The 23,762-nt window shown below is 38.3% G+C and overlaps 1 protein-coding gene across 3 annotated transcripts in view; it reads left to right on the top strand.

Moving 5' to 3' along the window:
* LOC117235150 (laminin subunit alpha-1) overlaps positions 1–23,762 on the top strand; it is a 200,000-nt gene that overhangs the window by 80,097 nt on the left and 96,141 nt on the right. Inside the window, exons 5-13 of one of the 3 annotated variants that reach the window (XM_033496919.1) lie at positions 631–867; positions 1,423–1,584; positions 1,875–2,171; positions 3,908–4,168; positions 4,830–5,077; positions 5,574–5,808; positions 6,888–7,114; positions 7,683–7,870; positions 8,371–8,652. In XM_033496919.1, the coding sequence (XP_033352810.1) occupies positions 631–867; positions 1,423–1,584; positions 1,875–2,171; positions 3,908–4,168; positions 4,830–5,077; positions 5,574–5,808; positions 6,888–7,114; positions 7,683–7,870; positions 8,371–8,652 (2,137 nt within the window). Of the gene's footprint in view, positions 1–630; positions 868–1,422; positions 1,585–1,874; positions 2,172–3,907; positions 4,169–4,829; positions 5,078–5,573; positions 5,809–6,887; positions 7,115–7,682; positions 7,871–8,370; positions 8,653–23,762 lie in introns of those variants that run through there. The other 2 variants (XM_033496929.1, XM_033496947.1) reach the window with 2 other exon arrangements.

Here is a 23,762-nt window from a genome sequence, read left to right as displayed (position 1 = left end):
CATAAAGAAGCATCCTCGTTGCAGCGACCGTGTCGCGATTTATAAAGCACGCTTGTACCCCGTGCGATATCCATTACGCCTTCCGCGTTAATTGATTCGACGATCGTGGAAAAATGGCTGGAAAGCGGAAATGCGATATCGCTCAGCCACTTCACTTTTTCGGTTTCAAGGAATTAGCAGCGAGATATTCGTTTCTTGGAAACGTAACAACAGAGAAGGATTGCCTTTCCCTTCTTTTTCAGATATCGTCAAGTGGCGTGAACTTATCGTTCGTCATAGACAAACTTGAAATTTATTATTATTCGGTATTAAATAATTAATATTAACACTGGCGTTACGAGCGAAATACACTAATCATAGTACACAACTTTCTACGTTCTTTGCATCCTGAATACTTCACAAATAATATACGCAATGAATACTTTACGAATCAAATACCAGCTATTTCCATATCGTCTAGTATATCTATCGAAAGAAACATCAAAATCTACTAACACTGAAGCGAAGGTTTGCTTGAAGACCGTATTAGTCGTAGAACACGTAGAAAAATCGGATACCTAGACGTTTAACCAGTAATACTAAACCGAGAAGATTAACAAGTTTCCATTAAGAGGTGGTATTGTTTCTCAGCATCAAGAATGCGAATGCGAGCGCCACACGTGCGGCGAAAGATGCGAAAAATGCTGTCCCATGTACAATCAGATTCCGTGGAAACCTGGCACAGCTGCGAAGGGCTTTCACTGTGAGAAATGCAACTGCAATGGACATGCAACCTCGTGCAGATATGATCAGGATGTGGCCGACAGAAGAATGTCTATGGACATTCGTGGGAAATTTCGCGGCGGTGGTGTCTGCATTAATTGCACAGTAAGCCCGAATTTCACGAGAGAAATATCGTCGAATGAAATTGCCGATACATCGTCAATTTGTTTTGCGAATGTGACTGTCGATGACGAAAAGAATGCTGCACGAATCTGTTTGTTTATATATGTGTCTTACGTAGAAAGTGACCAGCATACGTATAAACAGCATTGTCTGATCCTATGAATGTAAATTACGCTTTTATTCGTTGTGCGATACGTTGTGCTTTTGTTGTGGGAATTTATTTCTTTGCGATTAGTAATGTAGTTATAGTTGTGTGTGTGTATATATATATGTGTGTGTGTTACGAGAAAGGAATTTGGGACTCTGTAAATGCTTTAATCAGAGCTGCTTCTACCTTCGATCTTTGTTTCAAAATCGGCATCTATACTGTGCTTCTTGTCAAACTTTATGAATATTGTTCCTAATATTCTTCCTATTATTATTCTTATATTATTTCTAATATTTAAATTTCGAAGCAACTAAACATAGAACACCTTGCGACGCGTATAGAGTTTCCAACATCTGTGCTAACGTCCCTTGTAAAATGATTTGTTTCAGGAACACACGGCTGGAATCAATTGCGAGAAATGTCAGGTTAATTATTACAGGCCGAACGGGGTTGCCCCTGATGATCCTGAACCTTGCGTACCGTGCGACTGCAACGTACACGGTAGCACGGGTTACTGCACCCCGGATGACTCGTACGTTCATATAGGAAAGGTAGGCACGTGTTCGTACGATGATCTTTCGTTTTGTCTACAGGAAATTTATTCGCAATTTGAACCTGGTAAATACTCGATGAATTTTTAGGTGTTACATTGCCCACGATAAAATTTCACATTTATACAGAAATCAAAAAGAACAAAATTACGAAAACTTCTTCCTTCTTTACGTCTGTCAGCTACTTTCGCAGAAACAAACTCTGCGTTTCGTCGTCGATACCTTAAACATTTCGCTATTATCGTTGGCCAAATCAATCTTGATCGAGTTAAACACCGATCGTGTTTCAGGTAGCAGGCGCTTGTGATTGCAAACCGGGTTATTCGGGATACAAGTGCGACCAGTGTGCAGCCGGTTATCGTCAGTTTCCTGATTGCATGCCATGTCCGTGCGATTCCCGCGGGATCCTCCCGTCTCACGACTGCGAGGGGGACTGCCTCTGCAAGGCGAACGTCGCTGGCGAGTTGTGCGACCAGTGCAAACCGGGACACTTTGCGCTGACTAAGGAAAATCTCGATGGATGCCTTCCGTGTTACTGTTTCGGTGTTAGCGATCATTGTGGAACCGCTAAATTATCTTATTCCACAGTGAGTAGATCATAGATGTTATTGATTTTTATTCGAACACTGATTAGCTAGATAATGCTGGATGATGCAATTTGAAGCGTAATAGAATATAAGTTAGTCGAATAAACGAAGAACAGTGTTGAAGAATTTCGACGAATGTAATTAGGAAGTTGAATGTCGCGAGTGTGAATTAGTTTCGAGGGACTCTGAAGGAAAAGTTAGTTGTAGGTTCCAGCGGCTGTATTGAATTATAACGTGAAAATGTATTGATATTTTTGTTAGATGCCTAATGTATTACAAGCGACAGTAAACAAGTAAATACGTACGAGTAAACGATTGAATTTTAAAACCGTGGAACGAAATCTATAAAATTCACAGTCGAAACGTAATGCTCCCTATTTGGTGAGACCAAGAAGATTTGTTCTACGAGCCATTGAAAGCTCAAAAAGCGTAGTTCTAGACTAAGGACGTTCACGAATATCAAATAAACGACGCTAGTTATTCTCTTGCACGGCGATGCACGACCACGCGCCGCAGCGAACAACGTTGTTGTTTCGTGAAACAAATATTGTTGAAGTTAGAATGGAGAGTCTTCCCACACTCCGTGTATTCTCCAGACCTGACTCCATCGGACTACTACCTTTTCCAGTCAATACAGCACGCACTGGGAGGTACGCGCTTCATAAACGTCGCAGGAGTGGAAAAAATAGTTGATGGGTGGATCGATTCGAAAAATAAATACTCCATCGTCGTGGCATGCAACTCTTGTCTCGGAAAGGTGGGCAAAAGTTGTAGAAAACGAAGGAAGAGATTCCGATTAACGTAACGCCTTTGATTTTCCTGGAGCAAATGCACGTTTAGCGAGAAAAGTGAAATTTCCCTCGAAACTAATTCACGCTCTTGATACTCGAAGAAATAGAAAGTTATATTTCCCAAGAGTTAAGAGATAGAAGAACGAATATGCGTATGAACACAGACAAGAATTAAGTGCAACGTGTAGCAATGAAATATACATTTAATTACAATGCAAGGCGAAAGTAATTAAAATTGTCTCGAGTCAACTCCCTCGTTTGAACACTCGAGATTTAACAGAGATGCGACGCGCTCCGGTTTCACGACGAACCGGATAAATGGACAATAACTGCATTTATCTACTCACGAGCCAACGACAAGTCCGCAATTACTTTGTCGCGCGACAACTCTTCTGCGTCGCGTGTATCCAGCGAAACGGGCAGAAACTTAATAGTACGTTGTTATCGTTTTAACGGGAAAGAGGAAAATTAAATCGAACGCAGTTTCATAAGGCAACAGCTGTGAATTACACCTCGCACTTAACTGCTTAACTTAACTTAGAGCAACTACTGATCAGTTAATTTTGCAATTATTTCACGTAATTATTTTCTAATCGTAATATTCTGAAGCGTATCATTTCTTTTATTCAAATTCCTGTTATTTATTCGATTTTTACGTTTCGAATTCTACATTCCGCGTAACAATTTTCATTTAACATCGAAGACGTCGAATCGCATCACACCTTGGGTTACGTTTTATTTAGATAGTTTTCAAACGTCTCAACGATTAGCCGTAGTTTTTCGAATTCTCAAATACCTGAAATCCTCGAATCTCTCAAAAGTTAATCGCTTCAATGAGATTGAAGAGCATTTGACGGGTCGCGTTTCAATTAATCCGATGACTATTTATATGTAGGAAAAAATTTCTCAGCAAAGAGAAAGTCCATTCTCGTCGATTAATTTCAGATATCCTCGCTGGAGAATTGGTTGGTGACCGATGTAAATGCAACTCGTGCCATTGTTCCTATTTTGGACACGGATAATGGGTGGCTGACGATCGCAGCGTTCGACGTCGAATACGATAGTCCTTTCTGGTTAGCTCCACGGATTTATTGCGGTAATCGACTATCGTCTTACGGCAGCAATCTTACTTACTCTGTCAGCTGGGTCGTTATGCGCGGTGACACCAGTGGAAGACCGACTACAGGGCCTAACGTTGTTCTAGTTGTAAGTATACCGTCTTTCACGTATGAGTAATAGCGTGAGAAAGTGTTCACTGAAATTTGTTTGAGGGAACAAATCGTTCTACGATCAAATAGAAGGATATAGTAATAATTAAAATCGCGTAGTAAAAATAATTTCATCGGTCTTTTATCATGTAATAGGAGAACTCTTGAGGTTTACATGATTTTAAATTTACTCATTCTAATGGATTATTTATTTCGGTATAATTGGATATATTTATATGTAAAATAAGGAATTACTTTTGTTATGATGAAATATTTATTTATGCAAATATAATATTCATAAGCTAATGATCCTTGGAAGAGGATGCGATCCTAAATATGTAAATGAATTAAAAAAAAGCAACGTTCTTTGATATTCCACGATATATCGTAACAACGTTTCGAATTTGTCTTGTTATTTTTTTTTTTTTTTCTTGTTACCAAGTATTCTCGAATTTCTAAATTACTATTCGACATTGAACACCGCGTCTCCTTGGTTAGAAAATATTGCAGACCCTTCGAGATACGAGTGCCTAACAGACCACCCTGTGCATCTCTTCCTCTCGCATCCGTTTTAAGTTGTTTGTTTGCCCCCAAAAGGTAGATTACGATGATTAGCTTTTCTTTTTTTGAATTAATCTCCTCGTCTTGTTTCCTCGTAGGGTAATAATGGCATGCGAATAGCTTACGGCGAGGAACAATATAATGGCCAGGAAGCAGAGATCACCGTGCCTCTACGCGAAGACGGCTGGTATCATGTACGCGGTGAGATTCAAGATATTCCTACCAGGCTGAGAAGAACCGAATTTCGCGGAGACGCTGTTACCAGGATACAAATGATGAAGGTCCTTGCGGATTTAAAGTATCTCATGATAAGGGCGCAGTATCACTCCGAACAGATCGAAGGAAGGTGCGTAAATCGATGATCCAAAGGAAATAAAATTACTTATTATCTACATAGTCCATTTGCTTCTTTTGTTTTTCTTTTTATTTAGTTTTATAATTTTTACGATGTTTTATTAAGCGACAGCTTTAACATAGTACGCATGTTTAATTTTATTGGAAAAAGTAGTATAGCATCTTATTGCTCAAACGCTGTTTGAGGTTAGAAATATTTGTTGGATGTAACGAATTATCGAGGTTAGAAATATTTGTTGGATGTAACGTATTATTTATTCTTGATTTATTGAAATATTTTATATGGCAATTAATGTTATTTTAGCGATTCAAAAAACTAGTTGTAAAACTTCTACGATAAATTTGTGTTTTGGTTGTCTTAACTTATACTTAATTTAGAATTCGCGCCATTCACGCTATACACGGACATTGTTATCACGAGAGAAGAGAAATTTCTCAAATTCGACAATTACGACAGATTTAAATAAAGTATTTTCCTTGCGTTTCAGTCTACAATCGGCGGTTGTGTCAGTCGGAGATGTTTCATCCAGTGGCGAGAATAATAATTTGGTGGAGAAGTGCGAATGCCCCGAGGGATACACGGGTCTATCGTGCGAAAATTGTGCATGGGGCTACGTAAAATTGATCCAAAATGGGTCCGATCATCAGAATCATCACGTATGCGTGAAATGCGACTGTAATGGGCACGCGAGCACTTGTGACCTTGTTCTTGGGGAATGCACAGTGAGTATTTCCGTATCTACTTTGTAATTTTTAATTCTATTTGGTAAACCATATTTCGCAATGTATAATGTATAATTTTCGAGTCGGAAATTATGAAAAAAACCAATGCAAAGAGTACAGCTTGAAAGTAAATATTGTCTAAACAATGTAATAAAAGGTTAGTATAGAATGTAGCGTTTATGAGAGAGATAACTTGTTTTTATAATCAGTATGAATACAGGAGTTTATTCGTGTCCGGTCAACAATGTGTTAACATTAGAAAGGGTATGTAGATATATTTTGACTCGTAGATATATTCAATTATTCATTAATATTCGAAAAAAAAAGTAAAATTACTATATTCCTAGCCTAGTATCTGTATGTATGTGATATTCATAGCATAGACATCAACCAAAATTCATTTGCGTAGATTCCTACCTTACCTTCCTTAATACTATAACAACCTAATGGTAATGAAGAAAGTACATGGTAAATTTATGAAAGATTTATCTCAAAAGAGAAGATATCGACTTTATCGACGGTTAATATACAGGGTGGTTGGTAACTGGTGGTACAAGCGGAAGGGGGATAATTCTACGCAAAAAAAGAATAAAAATTCTTTTTTAATTTTTTTTTTAATTTTTTTTTTTTCAATTTTTCCATCAGGACAACGATCTACAGTGAGATCCGTTATAACGAGACGTGATAAAGTGCACGCGTACCGGACGAAAATTCAAAGTCGATTTTCTCGAAAACAAAGCCTCGAACGAAAAATCTTTATTCTATATTTTCGACTTCTTTTTTCGCGTAGAATCACCCCTTTTCCGCTTGTACCACCACTTACCAACCACCCTGTATATATATTTCGAATTTTCTATCAAAATAATTTAAATTTGCTACATTCGATTTCAATTTTCCTTTTCTTTACTTTTTCATTTAAGAGAATGCCACTTAATCAACAACTTAAAAATATCGTAACATAACTAACAATAGACAAAAACAATTTTTTTTGATTTTACAAGTAAATGTAATGTTTCTTTTTTCTCTAGAAATCACTTAGGTACTTAGATAATTAAAACTTTTTTAATTTTGTCCGATAGACCTGTGAACATAACACAGTGGGTCCTAAATGCGATCGTTGTGCACCTGGTTTTTACGGCATCGCTCTAACAGGCACATCAGATGATTGCAAAAGGTGTGCCTGTCCACTTTTAATCGAGACCAACAATTTTAGTCCAAATTGTCAGCTGGATGACCCTACTGATATCGATAGTGGATACGTATGCACGCAATGTCCAAAGGGTTATACTGGCGATCACTGTGAAAGGTAAATGCTCATAACTATGTAACAGGAGAGCGATATAAAATCGAGCAAAGCAAAGTTAATTAGCCTGGTTAATTTTTTTAAATTCAACTTTGAATATTGCACAGAATAATCAAACTTCTTACGCATTATACTATACATCATACCATATACACTATACTCTATATTATACTGCACGCTGTATCATACACCGTAATGTATCTAATTTATTCTGATTTGAAATACAAACCACTCAAAAATATAGTTCATAAGCGAATTTGGCGAATCACAAGCAAATTGCTTAGCTTGTCCAAAATGTGTACCCAACCGATTTAAATAACTCAACTTTACCCGATTTATCATTTAATTAATTTTTTAAGCATAAAATGTGCTACAATATGTTGTTATAATTTCAACAACGTTAAACTTCTAATAAAATGTTTTCCTATTTACTACGTTAAATAGCATTATCCTTAAAAATCTATGACATTTTTTTTTTTTTTTTTTCTAAAAATTTGACAAAATTCCGTCGATATTAATCAACGTGAAAGAATAACGATAACTAAATTGAGATTTCACTTTGTTTCGAAAGCTGTGACATAGGATTCTTCGGAAATCCTCTGATACCTGGTGGCACATGCGAGCCGTGTTTTTGCGGCGGCGGCCCCTGCGATCAGGAAACAGGACGCTGCTTGGAGTGTCGCGGTAACACGGAAGGCTGGAAATGCGACAAATGTAAACCAGCTCATTACGGAAATCCTTTGGAACAGAACTGCTTGCGTGAGTATCATCTGTTACTTCTGGTTCGTTATTTCATCAATGTTAGCACGCGATATCTCGTGAATATCGAACGTTCTTACTTTCATCTCTAAATGTTCTCTAACGTTTTACAGTAGTTCACAACCTGTATATTCTACCTATTTCTAAGGAGAATCATCACTAAAGTTTAAATCAGCGTTATTGTAATTAATAGAAATTAACAATTCGATACGTTATTAAACGAAATTGTTAAATCAGTCGCTGGTGCCAATTCAAGTTAAATATTCAATGAATTATTTACTAAGAATTCGTCGACTCTACCTTAACAAAATTATTTTCCCATTGTTCAATTCAATATCTCTCGATGAAAACATATAATTAACGACAATATAAAAAAAAGATCGTGTCCATTTATTAAAACTCATCTCGTGGTATCGTGTTTTGTTAGTTGATTAAAATATCTATTAAAATATTCTCTGTTCTTCACGAGCAATCTAAACACGAAAATCTCACGTTTGCAGCCTGTAACTGCGATCCTCTGGGCACCAGTTCCATCGAATGCGACGAGAAGAGCGGTCAGTGTCCCTGCAAGCCTTTGTTCGAGGGTCGTGACTGCTCCTCTTGCATCGAAGGTTACGGGAACGTGACTGCAGGTTGCCGAGAATGTGACTGCGACGTGGGTGCCCTCGACGAGATCTGCGATCCTGTAACCGGCGAATGCAGGTGCACGGAAGGCGTCCTTGGCTTCCGGTGTGACCACTGTGACATCGACCATTACGGATTGTCCACGGAAGGCTGCAACGGTGCGTACTATTCTACTTTCGCAACAATGATTTTGCATGAACGCTATAATAAAAATTTGTAAGATCTTTAAAACTCCGGAAATATTTCTTAAATTTCTAAAAATTCCAAAATTTATCCGAACGTTCTGTTCGCATTTTTTTGTTTTAAATTACCCAACTTTTTTATTTGATCTCGCGGCGGCTATCGCCAAAGGGTTGAAGTCACGAACGGAGGAACGTCTTTTTTATTACCTTAAGGAGGAGCGTCCGCGTAACGCACGTAGTACGCGCAACAGGTAGCGACAGAGCAACGAACAGAGCAGCGTAAAGGTTGCTGGAGGTAGGAAGCGCCGTAGCTTCGCTGTCGAGGAACGCGAGCAAGAGTGATGCATAACGCCCGATCTTGTTTCAACTAAGCCGCGGATGTTTATCTCGGAGCTCCCTTAAGTACGGGCCACTTATCCAGCACGGGCAACGGTCATGAGTCGAGAATGTTACTTGAGATTTACAAGAGTCGAACCACCCTTGCCCGTACAGCGCTCCTGACGTATAATCTGTTTAGCTTAGTTTTAATTTACGACCGCGATTTCCGTCTGTAGCACCGTTTCGCCTTGCATGCTTTTCACCAGTTACTGTTTCGCGCTTGAAATTCTTGGCAAGAGGTGAAGGGACACGGTTTGCAAAGTTCTCAATGAATTTCCTTTCCATTCGACCAACGAGATAAACGTGACATTTTTTTTGTTTTGGTCGATGCAAGGATTTTCGTGATGATAACGCGTGAGAAATGATCGTAAATGAAGCGATTAACGATCTATAGGGAACAAGTGATCGTCGCGATCGCATTGACGAAACTTGATTGATATACGAAAACGTATTAGCAATGAAAACGTATATCGTATAGAAACGAGTTCTCTGCAGGAATAAAATTTCTACTTTGCACAAAAGTGGAGAAGTGTTCGTTTCTATGCCTAACTTTCTATGCCTAATACTCAAGAGTTACAAGATATTTATTCCTTCGAGTAACTTCGATGAAGACATGGAAGACCGGCTTGATAGATCAAGCAGCCTAAAAAATCCCATAAATCGTAATCATGCGATGCGAGGTCGAATGCTCATGTAAATGCGCTTAAGGCTTCTCTTTGCTCGTCATCGCCGATCTAACCGTGGATCACGATAGTTGCGTAATCCACGGCCACTCGTGTTCGGAGATCCCGTTACTCGAATGATCGATCGATCCACCCATCGCAAGCACGAGATCAATGTAGTCACTGTGCCATTTATGTGGCTTTTTCCGCCACACTTTTGCCGCTGTCCGGATCTTTCGACAAATCACTACGAATAGTGGAAAAATGTTTTGATCGGTTCTATGGAGTAGACGAAGAATTCAGAACGAAGGAAAATTAGATGTATGTTAAATTTTATATCGTTAGGAAATTTATTAAATTATTATTCGTTGACTATTGTCGTTAACTTCCTTAGCAGAATATAATTAGAATTTCTTTAAGATAAATCAGAAAAATAAGGGTCTTTTGATAAGAGCGATCTATCGACTGTTCAGATCTTTTTTAACGTAACGGAAAATTATTTATGAAGATACATTGAGAAAGTACGTGGCGTGATAGAGTTGTTAGATCATTGGACGTCTTACTAATAGCAGCCAGTGCTTCTCCGCGTGGATAGTCGTACGAGTAAATACTTGTGTAATTACTGATTCGTAGCAATCGTTTATTTTACTACAGCTTTGTAAGAAATCTATTAATTTCTCAGTATAAATGTTCTGGTGCTGCACTCTCAGTTTAATTCCTATTCACGTCACATTTTCGTTCGCAGACTTCGTCCTGTGTAAAACAACGACGAAACATCTTAACAACCAATTACGTCTGTATAAGATTCAAAATACTGTCAAAATACTATCGGTTTTTATTTTCCTAAGTGTGCTGACACGTTTTTCAAACCGGATAATATTTACTATAATGTATGATTCATTTATGACGATGTATTTTTAATAAATTATTTTAGGCTCGCAATTGCCTTTATTTTTAATTCAATTTATAAATGATTCATAAGAAGTTCTTTCTAATATAATAGGTATAAATCTGTGATTTATACCACAAATTTCAGAACATTGACCAAAATAAATTCCTGGACGAATACAAAATAAATTTAATTGATTTACTCGACCAGGAACTGCATCTACTTTAATTCCTAATGATGGAATAGTTCATGAATGAATTACATCTAATGATGAAACAATTATTCGTATAGAAATTTTAAATGGGATAATTAATCGATTATCAGTTTCTAATAATCGAAATTGATTTATTGTTTCATAATTTAATATATAAGAATCAAATTCATAGTTATTAAATTCTGGGTATTCATAAGATCAATATCATTGATGACCAATAGCTTTAATAGAAAAATAAGGATTTATAATTTCATCAATATAATATAAAATTTTTAAAGATGGAAAACAAATAATTATTAAAATAATTATAGGAGTAAGAGTTCAAATAATTTCAATAGTATGATTTTTTAAAAGAGTTAAATTTAAGAAATTATTAAATATAAAATCTATAATAAAAAATGTTGTTAAAAAAATAATTATTATTATTATTATTATAGTTAAATTATGAAATGAAATTAAATTATCAGAATAAAAAGAATTTGAATCTTGAAATGTAAATATATTTCATGTAGAAATTTTTAATAATTAAAATTTATTTGAATTAGAAATTCATTATGTAATTTTATTAAATTAATTTATTAATAAAAAATTAAAATTTTTATAATTGAATTTTAAATTCAAAGCACTAATCTGCCAATAATTAAAAAAAATAATTTCAAGAATTATTCCTCGATGATCCATAAAAGCGTTCGCAGCCCCTGAACGTTCTCCCCGATGGCTTTCCACCATAGAGCCTGGAACCCACGCAGAAGAAAAGGAATTTATTGTTTCGTGTTCTCGCAACTTATCCATGGCAAGAAAGTGCGAAATCGAATCCTTATTTACGATTAGTCGAAACAGCGGCCAGGACACCGTATCTCACAACCGCGTCGAGATACGGGGACAGATATCGTAAGATATGGCGCGCCATACACGAGACACGAGCCTCTGGCTTGCTTTAGCTCATTCCATTCGAGCCGCCACTTGCCTGAGATGTTAATTAGCTTTCTGCGACTACGACGATACGCAACTTTCTTCTTTCTCAAACGATTCCCATCTCACGTTACTACCGTACGCACGAATACCGTAAAGTATGTAAATAATTCTATGAATCAAACTCGGATTTTGGGCTGACTTACGGCTTCAAAATTTTTCAACGTACAAGATAATATCGCACGGTTAACTTATAATCGTAAACTCATTTTTTTTTTTTTTTGTAACTAATTTTTCTATAACTCTAACAAACGATTCTTCGTTAACTTCTATCTTCTATTCTTGATCGTTATCTTAACGAATACAAAAGTCCGATCGAACAAACCTTTTACCGCTAATCTGGGTCAATTATCGTATTTCATAGGAAAACAGCAGGTGTTCCAATGGTCTGTAGACGAGAATGTACGTAAAACTGAAGACTCTAACGCGTATATACACTACGTGGCAGTATACACAGTACTACGTAGTACTTGGAATTATAGCCTGGCAAAGTCGTTTATTAAAGGTTCATAACTGAAACATCAGATTTTCACTCGGTGTATATTCTACGCCAATTACCCCCTCGCATATGTAATTTTATTCTGCTATCGGAAAAACTGCTGATTTTATCCTCGAATTTCATCTGTTCGTCTTACTCTATCGTTAATGAATTTTCGAGATGAAACCGGTGGCTCATTTGCCTAGGAAAAAAAGAGGACGTTTCTTATCCTCGCCGAGCTGCATAAATGCACCCGGAACTCGTTAGCGGCTGCACGTTTCCCAGATCCGCTAATCAGGCAGAATTATGCTAAGGTTAATCGCCGTTCGCCGGTAGATAGATCGGACGCGTACGGTTAGCAGAGGCAAAGATCGGTCTCAGCGTAAATCAATCCGCGTATCTCGGACGTAGCCTCTCTTTAAAACGTCTTTAGTCAGGCTTACGCGGCAATTAAACGTGGGCAGAGGTGTTTAGGTCGCGGTGCGATAACCGAGCCGCTTAATAATCTCTGTACGTCGTCCTGTATGCAAATCAAACGTCAATCATGCTTCCATCGAAGCACGAAAATGTCGTAAACACTGCTCATAAGCATCTAGATATTTTGATCGATTTGTACTTTATTAGCAATGATGCGTGAAATCCACTAAGATATAGGAAATTAAATTAATGCACATTAGCAAACTGTGGATTTCTGCGTATTTATGGGGAATTTTAAGGTGCAGGAATTTACGTAATATTGCACATGACATGGACGAATATGTAAATTGTTTACGATAAAATATTTCCTACGCAATAGGTATTTCTGGGCAAATCTAAGTCTCCTTAAAACACTCGTTGGAATTTATACTTTAATTTATTTTTCATTTATATTTATATCTTTGACCTATATATATATAATACATAGTTATTATATACATTAATATATACATATATATAATAAATAATAATGATATATAATAAATAAAAAATATAAAAATAAATAAATATATAATGAATATAATAATAAAATATATATAGTTAATATATATATACGGGGTGGTTGGTAACTGGTGGTACAAGCGGAAAGGGGGTGATTCTATGAATCACGAACAAAGAAGTCGAAAATATAGAATAAAAATCTTTTTTAAAATTTCTTTTTTAATTTTTCCATCGAGATCCGTTATAACGAGACGTGATAAAGTGCACGCGTACCGAGCGAAAATTCAAAGTCGATTTTCTCGAAAACAAAGCCTCGAACGAAAAATTTTTATTCTATATTTTCGACCCCTTTTTTCGCGTAGAATCACCCCCTTTCCGCTTGTACCACTAGTTACCAACCACCCTGTATATTAACTAGCATACGTATACATATGTATATGTTAATTGCAACTCTCCCTACTTTGTTACCTCATATACCAAGGATTTTACTATTATTTTCCGTTTAAATAAATAAATAAATACAATACAACACTTGGAGAGCGAAACAAATCTCTATATTTCCGTTTCACTATCTCACAAAAGCAAAAATCAGCGCGAACACACCCGTGTTGTGTATCGCTTGTTGAAGTTCCTGTCGTCGTTAACTCTGCGTCAAACCTTCGTAACATCGTATCTGTTCGCGGTATACTATCGTTCGAAAAATAGCAAATGCGTCTACTCGTGCTGTAAACTTTAACCATCATGAAGAATGCAGCAAACAAACAAGGCCTGGATCGTTATTTTTTAACACATTGTACACGCCTGTGCCAGTAGAGACAAGCAGGCCGAAACGCTAAACAGCGAGCCAACAACTGATAGCCGCGCACAGCAGGGACAACACGCCACGAAAACGTAGCTGAACCACCGTTTCACGTTCACGGAAATGATGAAAACTGCCGCTGCTTGCATTGTGCTCTCTGCTATACACAGAAGTTTATACGATGCCCGAAGCGTAGATTCGATCGTGCCTACCGTAATGTTTCGTGCATGCGAGCGGTGGTCAGCAGATAGCAGAGGATCATTTCCACAAAGCACCGGGGCCCGGGGCTTGTTCCAAGTCCAAGCTATGATCCAGAGACTCCGGTGAACTTTACAAGTGGACGCGAGTTCGCATTTCACGACGCGATACACGGCAATAACGGAATGGCGAACCTTCGAGTATTCGTGTCGTTCTCGCAATCGTTCGCCATTGGCGTTTCGAGAGTCGTGGAACGTGTCCGCGAATGAATTTTTCTCGGATCGAATCGATATCGCGAGAACGCAACGTTTACGTGGAGTACCTTTTTGAAATGAGAAATTATGTTCATCGTGGATGTACGATGTAATCGTAAAGTTAAACGATCGCCATTGAAAAAGTTCTATTAGAAACGGATGTTTGGGACAGCGATGATATACGAGCTATCGATGCTTCGTTTCAATGTCATTATTCATTTATCCGTGTGCTTAAAGAAATTCTAGTTACCCGGCAACATTCAGAGGGAAAATTCAGATTCTTTACAGCGAGATTTGTTTCGTTAATTCGCTGTGTTTGATAAAGAAACGCTTTCTCGTCGAGTACTCGCGAATGTATGTTTTGTAGGGAAGTCGTTTGTCTCGAAATATCGTGATTTCTCACTTTCATCTGGAAATTACATCGATAGGAAGCGTGAAATACGCGAATAAGTGAAGGTATAGAAAATAGAGATGCATAGATACGTTCGAAGCCACTAGCTACGAATGTGGCCACAGACTCAGGTCTAAGAAGAAACAACGAAATACCTCGATTTCATCGAAGCAAATAAAAATTCGTAAAATCGACAGTGAGTCGATTCGAAGAAAAAATTCGAAGGAATCTCGATTTCCTTGTAGCAAGATTTAACCAGTTAGTATTACACTCGCGATGAAGAAATGGCAATATTTCCTGTTATGACGAGTATACTCGTCGTGCGTAGAAAGTAGCTACAATCTGCTGTTTAAATTGCAGTAAATTTCAGTAATAAAATTAAAAAATACAACAGTCGTCTCATTACGAATTAATTTTATATTATAGCAATCACACATACCCTGCGTTTAACGAGTATACTCGTCATCGCTTACGTTTTACGACGCATTTTACGTACACACCGTGCAAAGTGATCGCAACAGCTAACTGGTTAAATCGCTCGAATTCCTTCGGGTAACTCATAATCAAACCAAATCACTCGCGTTTGTTAAATGCACGAGCAACGTGTTGCACAGTCGTTACGATCTACGTTGCTCGATTAAACATTTGAAAAATCAAAATTTCTCCTCATCAACGAGACACGAATACAAAGGCAACGGCATACCATCGAATCGCGCTTTTAATCTCCACCCAGTTTTCGAGGGCCGCTCCCAACGTACGAATCTCGCTCGACTCGAAACTCGAGCCTCGAAACCGGCGTGCAACTACAATGCTACTCGCGAGGGGGTCGACGATTATCGTGGCAACCGTCTCGATAGCTGGTTTGACGTTTTCGCGGTTCTCGAGTTTCCATCCGGATCCAGTCGATCTCTCACGGAGCGAGACTCGCAGTCCACCCACGCTCGATCCTGATCGAGGATCTAAGTATTTACACAGTACAACGGCGAACTTTCTGAATGGCCAGCTTCGCAAAAACAGCGGCAATATGCATCGGTACATTTTATTTATTATTTCATCGTACACGAGATGCCAGGATTTTTATATCTGTCAATAAAATAAAATTTGTCAATAGAATCTACGAGTAGAAGTAAAAGGAGAACGTTACGTAAGTGTATAGATTATTTGAGCGTGTATTATACTACGGTTATGAGAAAAATATGAAATATGGAAGAAATGATAATAGAATCGTTATGAGATAAAGAACGATTGATAAACTGTATTTATGTGTTATGTATCTGTGTATTCGATCCGCGCGAAGTATCACGAAGTATCTGTGCCGTGTAGTAGGTAAACTACCGTTTACGCAATTGGAAACAGATGTAAATGAAGGTTACCAGTACGGATTTACAAGAATTTAATCCACAAGAATAAATCCGCGAAAGAAAGAACGATAGTGCGCGTTTATACATTTTTGCTATACGTACGAGTGGTTTAAGTCTTTTCAGTAATGTCGTGTTTACGCATCGTTTTACTACTTAGTTTTACATTTCGTTCGGATTCTAATAGCGGCACTTAAACGAAATCAAGAGATTATTTGAAACTGTCCGACTTGTTTCTCCTATCGAGCACCGAGCACTCGTATCATTATCGAATGAGATTGAAAAAACTCGGTGATTTATCCTATCTATTGGTCTGCTAATCCCCGCGCGATCTGGTTCTCATCAGCAAGCGTAGGCAGCTATCATCGGAAATCCCAGTCATATACTTCTGATCATGGCACAGGGTATCTTATCGTGCTCGCGCCAGCAGAAAGATCGAACTGTCAGGAAAAAGTGCAACGTACACGAGATTATCGACAGACAGCCAGGCGTGGAACTGGACGAAGAAGAGAAACGACGTAGATCGACTGATTGTAAGACGTTTCAAATAAAACAAGGTAATCGTCCGAAGCCTAAAGGATTTGGAAACGGTAAACAAAGTTAGCTGCGAAATCGTATCGCTATTACAGAGCTTCGATTGTAAGATCCTGTGGTGTTCTTGTTGCAGGATTTGCGAATTTGATTATACGTTATATGATTATTACGCAAGCTACAACATATCGTATTGGGTTAGAGTAGTAACAAACGAAAGATTTATCTTAAAATTGTATAAGTAGTTAAAATTGTCAAGATAACATTTATCGCATAATTATAAATGTAATTATTTGTTATAACAAGAGGGACAATCAGTGCGCATTTACATTTCTTTCAGATACAATCTATTTTACGCAAAATGTCTAGAAAAATCCCATTATTTTACGTCTTCTTTATTGCTTAGACATTTTTCATTTTGCGGAAGCAACTTATTTCTCAACTAGAACATTTTTGCAAACAAAATTGTTTATTATTTCATTCGGACTAATTATTTCATCTTACCATCTTCGTTATAACAAGAGGGAGAATCAGTGCGCATGGAGAAATATCCTTTTGCATTTACATTTCTTTTAGATACAATCTATTTTACGCAAAATGTCTAGAAAAATCCCATTATTTTACGTCTTCTTTATTGCTTAGACATTTTTCATTTTGTGGAAGCAACTTATTTCTCAACTAGAAAATTTTTGCAAACAAAATTGTTTATTATTTCATTCGGACTAATTATTTCATCTTACCATCTTCGTTATAGCAAGAGGGAGAATCAGTGCGCATGGAGAAATATCCTTTTGCATTTACATTTCTTTCAGATACAATCTATTTTACGCAAAATGTCTAGAAAAATCCCATTATTTTACGTCTTCTTTATTGCTTAGACATTTTTCATTTTGCGGAAGCAACTTATTTCTCAACTAGAAAATTTTTGCAAACAAAATTGTTTATTATTTCATTCGGACTAATTATTTCATCTTTGCCATCATTTTCGTATCGAGTAAAAAGCATGTATATATAGTACAACAACAGAAGCTTCCCTAACGGCTAGGATACTTCGTAAAAATGCGAAAGTGCAACTTACGTTCAGGCTAGATCGTCCATCGAGTCTTACGATCGGTAGATCACTTTTGGTAGATCGTTCGCAGCAGAAGCGCCGCTTAAAGCCGTCAGTAAGTCATTTCTTACGCGGTGTTCGAGGGGGTCGCAGAAGAAAAGACGGGCTTCCTACCATTCTCGAGCACGCCTTATCGATCGTACTGCACGATAAAACGTCATTCCCTTTTTAAATCGCCGCCGATATACAATACGAAGTGGCGGCGATCCTCTGGACCGATAACGGCTTCTGTATAAGGACCCTCGCGGACAGTGACACGGAGGCGACATTTCGTGGCCGTTCTTGCTGCCGCCTCCTCTTGTTCGCGCGCTTTCCCCGCGCCGCGACCGACCCGTGCTTAGGAGCCGGACCGCTCTTTCACTCTCGATCCACGCCGCAAAAACTCGACGAAACCGCGGAATGCTGTCTACCAATACAAGCTTCTATCCTCCGGTGTATAGATTTTCGATGTCCCGACGTATCATCGTTGTTTGGCGAAACCGATGGATCATACCACTCGCGTGTTCATTGATTTATGTGGGTTAGTTAAGAGGTGGCATGTTACACGAGCATCTCGTATACAGTTTGATCGCGGCTTTTTTCGCAATAGACGAACGAGGACGAATAGATCGCTGCGAGTAGATTGTTCGATTGCGAAACGACGATACACGGTATTACCACTAACTTTCAAAAATATAGGTTAACGAGTACGTGGCTGCAACTTCGATATTATTAATCCATTGTCATATAAGATCGCTTTCGAAAGGGAAGAAAAAGTTCGATAAGCGAGCATACGTAGCAGGGTGCATTTGTTATTACACCAAATTCGTCGAAAGAAATATGAAAAATCGAACACCTATCTAAAAGCCAGGGTAATTACGGCGCCAGTTCGAGAGAAAGATTGTCAGCATCTTTTCTTTTTCTCTTTATTACCCTTAAAGTTACTTTATTGCTTGTTATCGTTCCGCTTCTCGACGACCAAGCACAGCTCTTTAATACGCGCCCTTATCAATTCCAGCGATCGTCCCGCGAAGTGGAAAATAGTTACGATTATTATCGTGGTGGAAGATTGAAAGCTTCCTCGATCGATTTCCAAGCACCTTGTCCCAGGCAGAACGCATCGATTTCGTACGTCATTTGCACTGAATATCGGAAAGTCGTCGCTATCAGATTTAATTGGTGTTTCTCGATCGTTTTCCCTTCTTATCCGCTGACTCCCGCTGTATCCAAAGACGTGGCATTCTACGTGGTGCGAGTCCTCTTAGCGAGCACGTACGCTCGCTAATGATGCAATCGGCCCATCAGATACCTCGACCGGCTGCCTTCCTCCTCCTGCTCCTTATTTCCTCGCTGCTTGCTCCTTAACTCCTTATATACCCACCTGACTGTACTAGTCTTGATCGTCTAGACTCTAAAGTCTAGAGAACGCGTGGGTTGTAAGTGCAACGGGTGATCGTCTAGTTACTTGCATTTTTATCCATTTAGCTGTGAATCACAGTTGCTGATATTTTAAGATTTCTATCGTATTTTTAAGTCTCGACTGGATAATTGCAACCTGCTTTGGATCAATGAAAATGTTGTAAAGTATTATATTGAAAATAATCGAACGACGACGATGGGATTACACTTCCGTTGTAATCTCTAAGCGAGCTCTGTTTTTTCGTTGTATCGGGTTAACAAACAATAAATATGTAATTTGTCTCGTTGCAAAGACATTCTTCTTCCACTCGCCTCCTTGCAATTGTTCGTCCCAAATTTTACCGCAGTCAGACTCTTTGACTTTGTTCGTTTGCGTACGTATTTTAGAATAACGAAGAGATTCGTCAATTAGATTCGTGAAAGCGTCCATTTAAATGTGCGTAACTCGAACGACGTAAACTGTTTGGGAGAATTTTTAGTTTCCGCGAGTTAGATGTATATTGGATAAATGTCGTTCTATTCTATCGAAGGAAGATCGGTGATCTCCTGTATCGTCCACGCGACTCGTAATCTCATCCGCTGCAATCGAGCACCCGTGAAAACACTACACGCGATGGAACATGCACCGGCAAAGATTACGCTTTGTCGAGTTTTGTCCCCGTGATTCTTTCACTTGTCTGATTTATCTGACGGCGAAGGCTCGGATTTATGTGGCGTGACAGAGCCCGATTACGTAATTAACAGAGCGTTTTGAAACACCCGGTAGAAATTGTTGCGACTCAACACCTGGCCGCGCAACGTGTTCAGGATTCCTGGTACGAGAGCCGAGGCAAATAACGTTAATCTATCGGCTAGTGTCAGACGATTGCGAGATTTCATTCATGAAATCTCCCGGAACTCCTGTAATCTTCGTAAACGATTAGGCGAGAAGCTAGAGCCACGGGACAGAGAAACAAAGACGCAGATATCGATGCAACGCGAAGGATTTTCATTCTTAAAACAGCGATTAGTTTACAGATGGCTTCTTGAACCCTTGGCAATCCAATCGGATTAATTACGAATCGCTATTTATTCGATGACTTATTTATAGCTGTGAAGCAGCGAGAAATCATACGGCGGTGATATTTTCAGCGGCTGATGGAAATCACGGAGTTCCTACGAAAACGATATGTACATATCCAGCAAGCAAATCACGCGCGAAATTGACTCGATCTTTCTGTTTATAATATTCCGCGTATCTGGCGTTGATTAAATTCCAATGGTACGAAGAATTCATTAAGAGATCGCGTTGCCTAGATCCCTGAGAAGTTATGTTCTCTCTATGTATATAGTTAACGTGGAGATTTATCAGAGATTCTCCTTTTTTATGTCGTTAATATTAGAAAATAATTGGTAGACGATGATTAATTGAATCTAATTATCTGAGATTTTTGTTACACGTGTTTGATTATTTTTTGTTCGATAAATATGTAAATACATATGAGTCACGAAGTCGCGAAACATGTCAACTGAGATTCAAAAATTACTCGCTCGGCCGGGCAAAAAACGCATTATCATAACTGGTACAAATTCATTGGGTGGAACGTTTTTTATGTCGACGAACCTGTAAGAAACAAACTAACCTCGAGTTCTTTTTAAATTTGCATTAGAGGCAGATAAGCGGAATTTGAAATTAAAATTTCGTGCTACCCCTCTTTATGTGCTGTTGATCATTCGACTTTAAACTTCAAGCCGATTGTCAAGCCCTCTGGAATCGCTAAAATAACAAAAGAAGTTTACGTACGATCAAATTTTTTTATTCTCCTCGAATTTTAATTCGCATAAAATGAATATAAATTGAACGCGTAAGAAACGAAAATTTTGTATTTTAATTATGAACAAATGATTCGCGCGATCATTCCGTAAGATAATTTGAATTGAAAATTGGATATTTAGTAACTTCTTATCAGAGAACACTTAATACACAGTGACTTACCAAAGTATGTGAACGCTCGTTGTTGAAAATTTTCATGAATGTATCACGTGTATCATACGAAACTTTTTGAAACTTTAATAATTTACAACGAAATACGATTATCATGACGATATTACATAAATGAAGAAACGCTTTAAAAGCAATCGGTTTATCTTGTTCCTGTAAAATATAAGACCCATTACTTTCGCAATTATCCAATATACTCGTCTACACACCCTACTGGTTTCCACTTCGCGGCTCCTAGGCCATAATAATTAAATGGTGGAAAAAAGCTTCGACAAAGAGAAAGAAATAGTGAGTCGATAACATTCCACGATAATTATACACGCCCATTAGCCTTTTGATTAAGCGGAAACATCGAATGATACCGAGTAGAGAGATCTCGTAACATCTCTAGCTTAATTTGTTGGCAAAAATATTGTTCCGTTAGACGCTGTTCGTTGGCAATTAGTTAAGGATGGATTAAAACACCATTCACGGTTTATCTAAATCGTTATATCGCTCTGTTATAGATCGTTTCTAATTCTATTACCGTATACATGTATCTAAGCTATGTATGGTTTTGTTTCATTTCATGTCTCTCTTTGGATGTATGAAAATTATCTTCCGTGAGATATATCCGCAAAATCATTTTCAGGATTGAAATGAGAAAGATTTCTTCATTAACGTTCACTGTCGTATTAACTATCAACGTATTTCGTATTATGTGGAACAATTTCATCAGTGATGCATAGTTTCCTTATTTTTTCAATCTTTCAAGCTGTACTCGTAGCTTAGGAAATTCCAGTTATTCAGAACAACGATTATTGACAGCAGAAATTATGTTACTCAAAGAACTCAAAGTTCTTTACAAACGTTGGTAAGCGAAACCTACGTGCCTTTTGCAGCAATAAAGATGAACCCATGGAAAAATTACATTACCATATTATAATTACATTAATATACTCAATTCCAACAATCGACAGGATCATCTTAGCCTCTTCTATCGATCTCCAACGGAACCATCGTATAACTATACAAAAGTTACAATACTAAGTGCAACCAGCAACTCCGATACAACAAATATATTCAATTCTAACGATACCACATAGCATCTCTGAAAATCAACAGAATTATTCTTTTCCATCTGTGCTCATCCTTGGCAAAACCATCGCATGACTCAGTCCTCGAACATGGCATCTTCGATCCCCTGTGTCTCGCGCAAACTTGCAAAAGCACCTCACAACCCGAAGAATACACCCTCGGTGTGTGCAGCTGCTCGAAAGATCAAAGGATTCCGATAGTTGCCCCTAGTTCCACTTGGATATCTCCCTCGTTGCGTCCATTGATCGGCCACGTTTCTCCAAGTAGCTCCTAGTCTCCTCCAGAGATAGGCGTACGTATGCTGATTTCATGCGTGTAAGCACGACTAAAAGCCATTCTAGCACCTGCGGGTGGTCCCCCGCATACCGCGATCTTGTAGCCAATCAATTTCTGTACATCCCGGCAATTTCCATAAACTGGACGTTGATCTCGAGTAAAAGGCGATGCTGCCGTTGCCTCGTTTTGCTCCTGCCGCGTGTACGCGCGGCTACGAGCACTACACACGCTCCGAGACGCTTACTTGAGAGGGACATCCGCTTCGTTTTATCTCGAACACATGGCATTCCATTCATCGGTACACGCAACGGCAACGATTGCTTCGTTTGTCGCGTATTAATCCCCGGAGAAAACTGTTCGAGCCGATCTGCGATTTGTTGCGCGATAGTTAGAGGATTGTAGTGGTTGGTTCTTGAGCAAATTGTTCCTGGACTAGTCGTGTTCTATTTTTCAATGCCTTTCGAAGTGGTTGCTTCAAAATGGGCCAAGGGTACAATAACGAACGTAATTATCTTGATCGTTGTTTGTTATTTTAGTACTCTTAATCTTTGGATTCCGATTTGTGATATTTTCGTTAGAACGTTAAAAATAGAAGTTTCGTCATTGTATTTCTGTATTTCTTAAGAAACTGTGATACATGATAATTTTGTATCTAGTCACATTTCGTATGTATAATTCCTTCTTGTTTCCTCTTGAAATTATTGAAATAATCAGATTACTCGAAGTCACATGGCTAGAGTTCAAGCTATTTGTCTAATACGAACGAGGCTTTGACTTCTAATGCTACTATAAAATTCTAAAAACAGTTTCGAACATTTCGCTCTGCACTAGCAATTAAATCTCTACCCAGTTGCACGTAGAAACTTCGTTAACGTATGATGTATACTTAATCACCTCTCCTTTCTTCTACTTTCACAACTCACCTCGCTTCATATTTCTTCATACCTAATCTCACAGACTATCTAAAAATCATTCGTTTACATTTCTTCGTCGGTGGACGAACGTTAGATCGGTATCTTTGACCCCTTCAGGGTCCCCTAAACAAGTTGCCGATCCGTAGTTTACGAGCAAAACCAATTGACACAGCTCAGCTTGAATTATTAACTCGAACAGCAGAGAGCCGGTTGACTATTAGCCTATCAGAGCTATCTCTCATTAACCATAGCAGCTTCAGCAGTTAACACGATAAAGCGAGCAATCC

This window comes from Bombus vosnesenskii, unplaced genomic scaffold, assembly GCF_011952255.1.
Source record: "Bombus vosnesenskii isolate JDL3184/JDL3185 unplaced genomic scaffold, Bvos_JDL3184-5_v1.1 scf7180000013264, whole genome shotgun sequence".
NCBI lineage: Eukaryota > Metazoa > Arthropoda > Insecta > Hymenoptera > Apidae > Bombus > Bombus vosnesenskii.
This window is presented reverse-complemented; position numbering and strand designations above follow the sequence as displayed.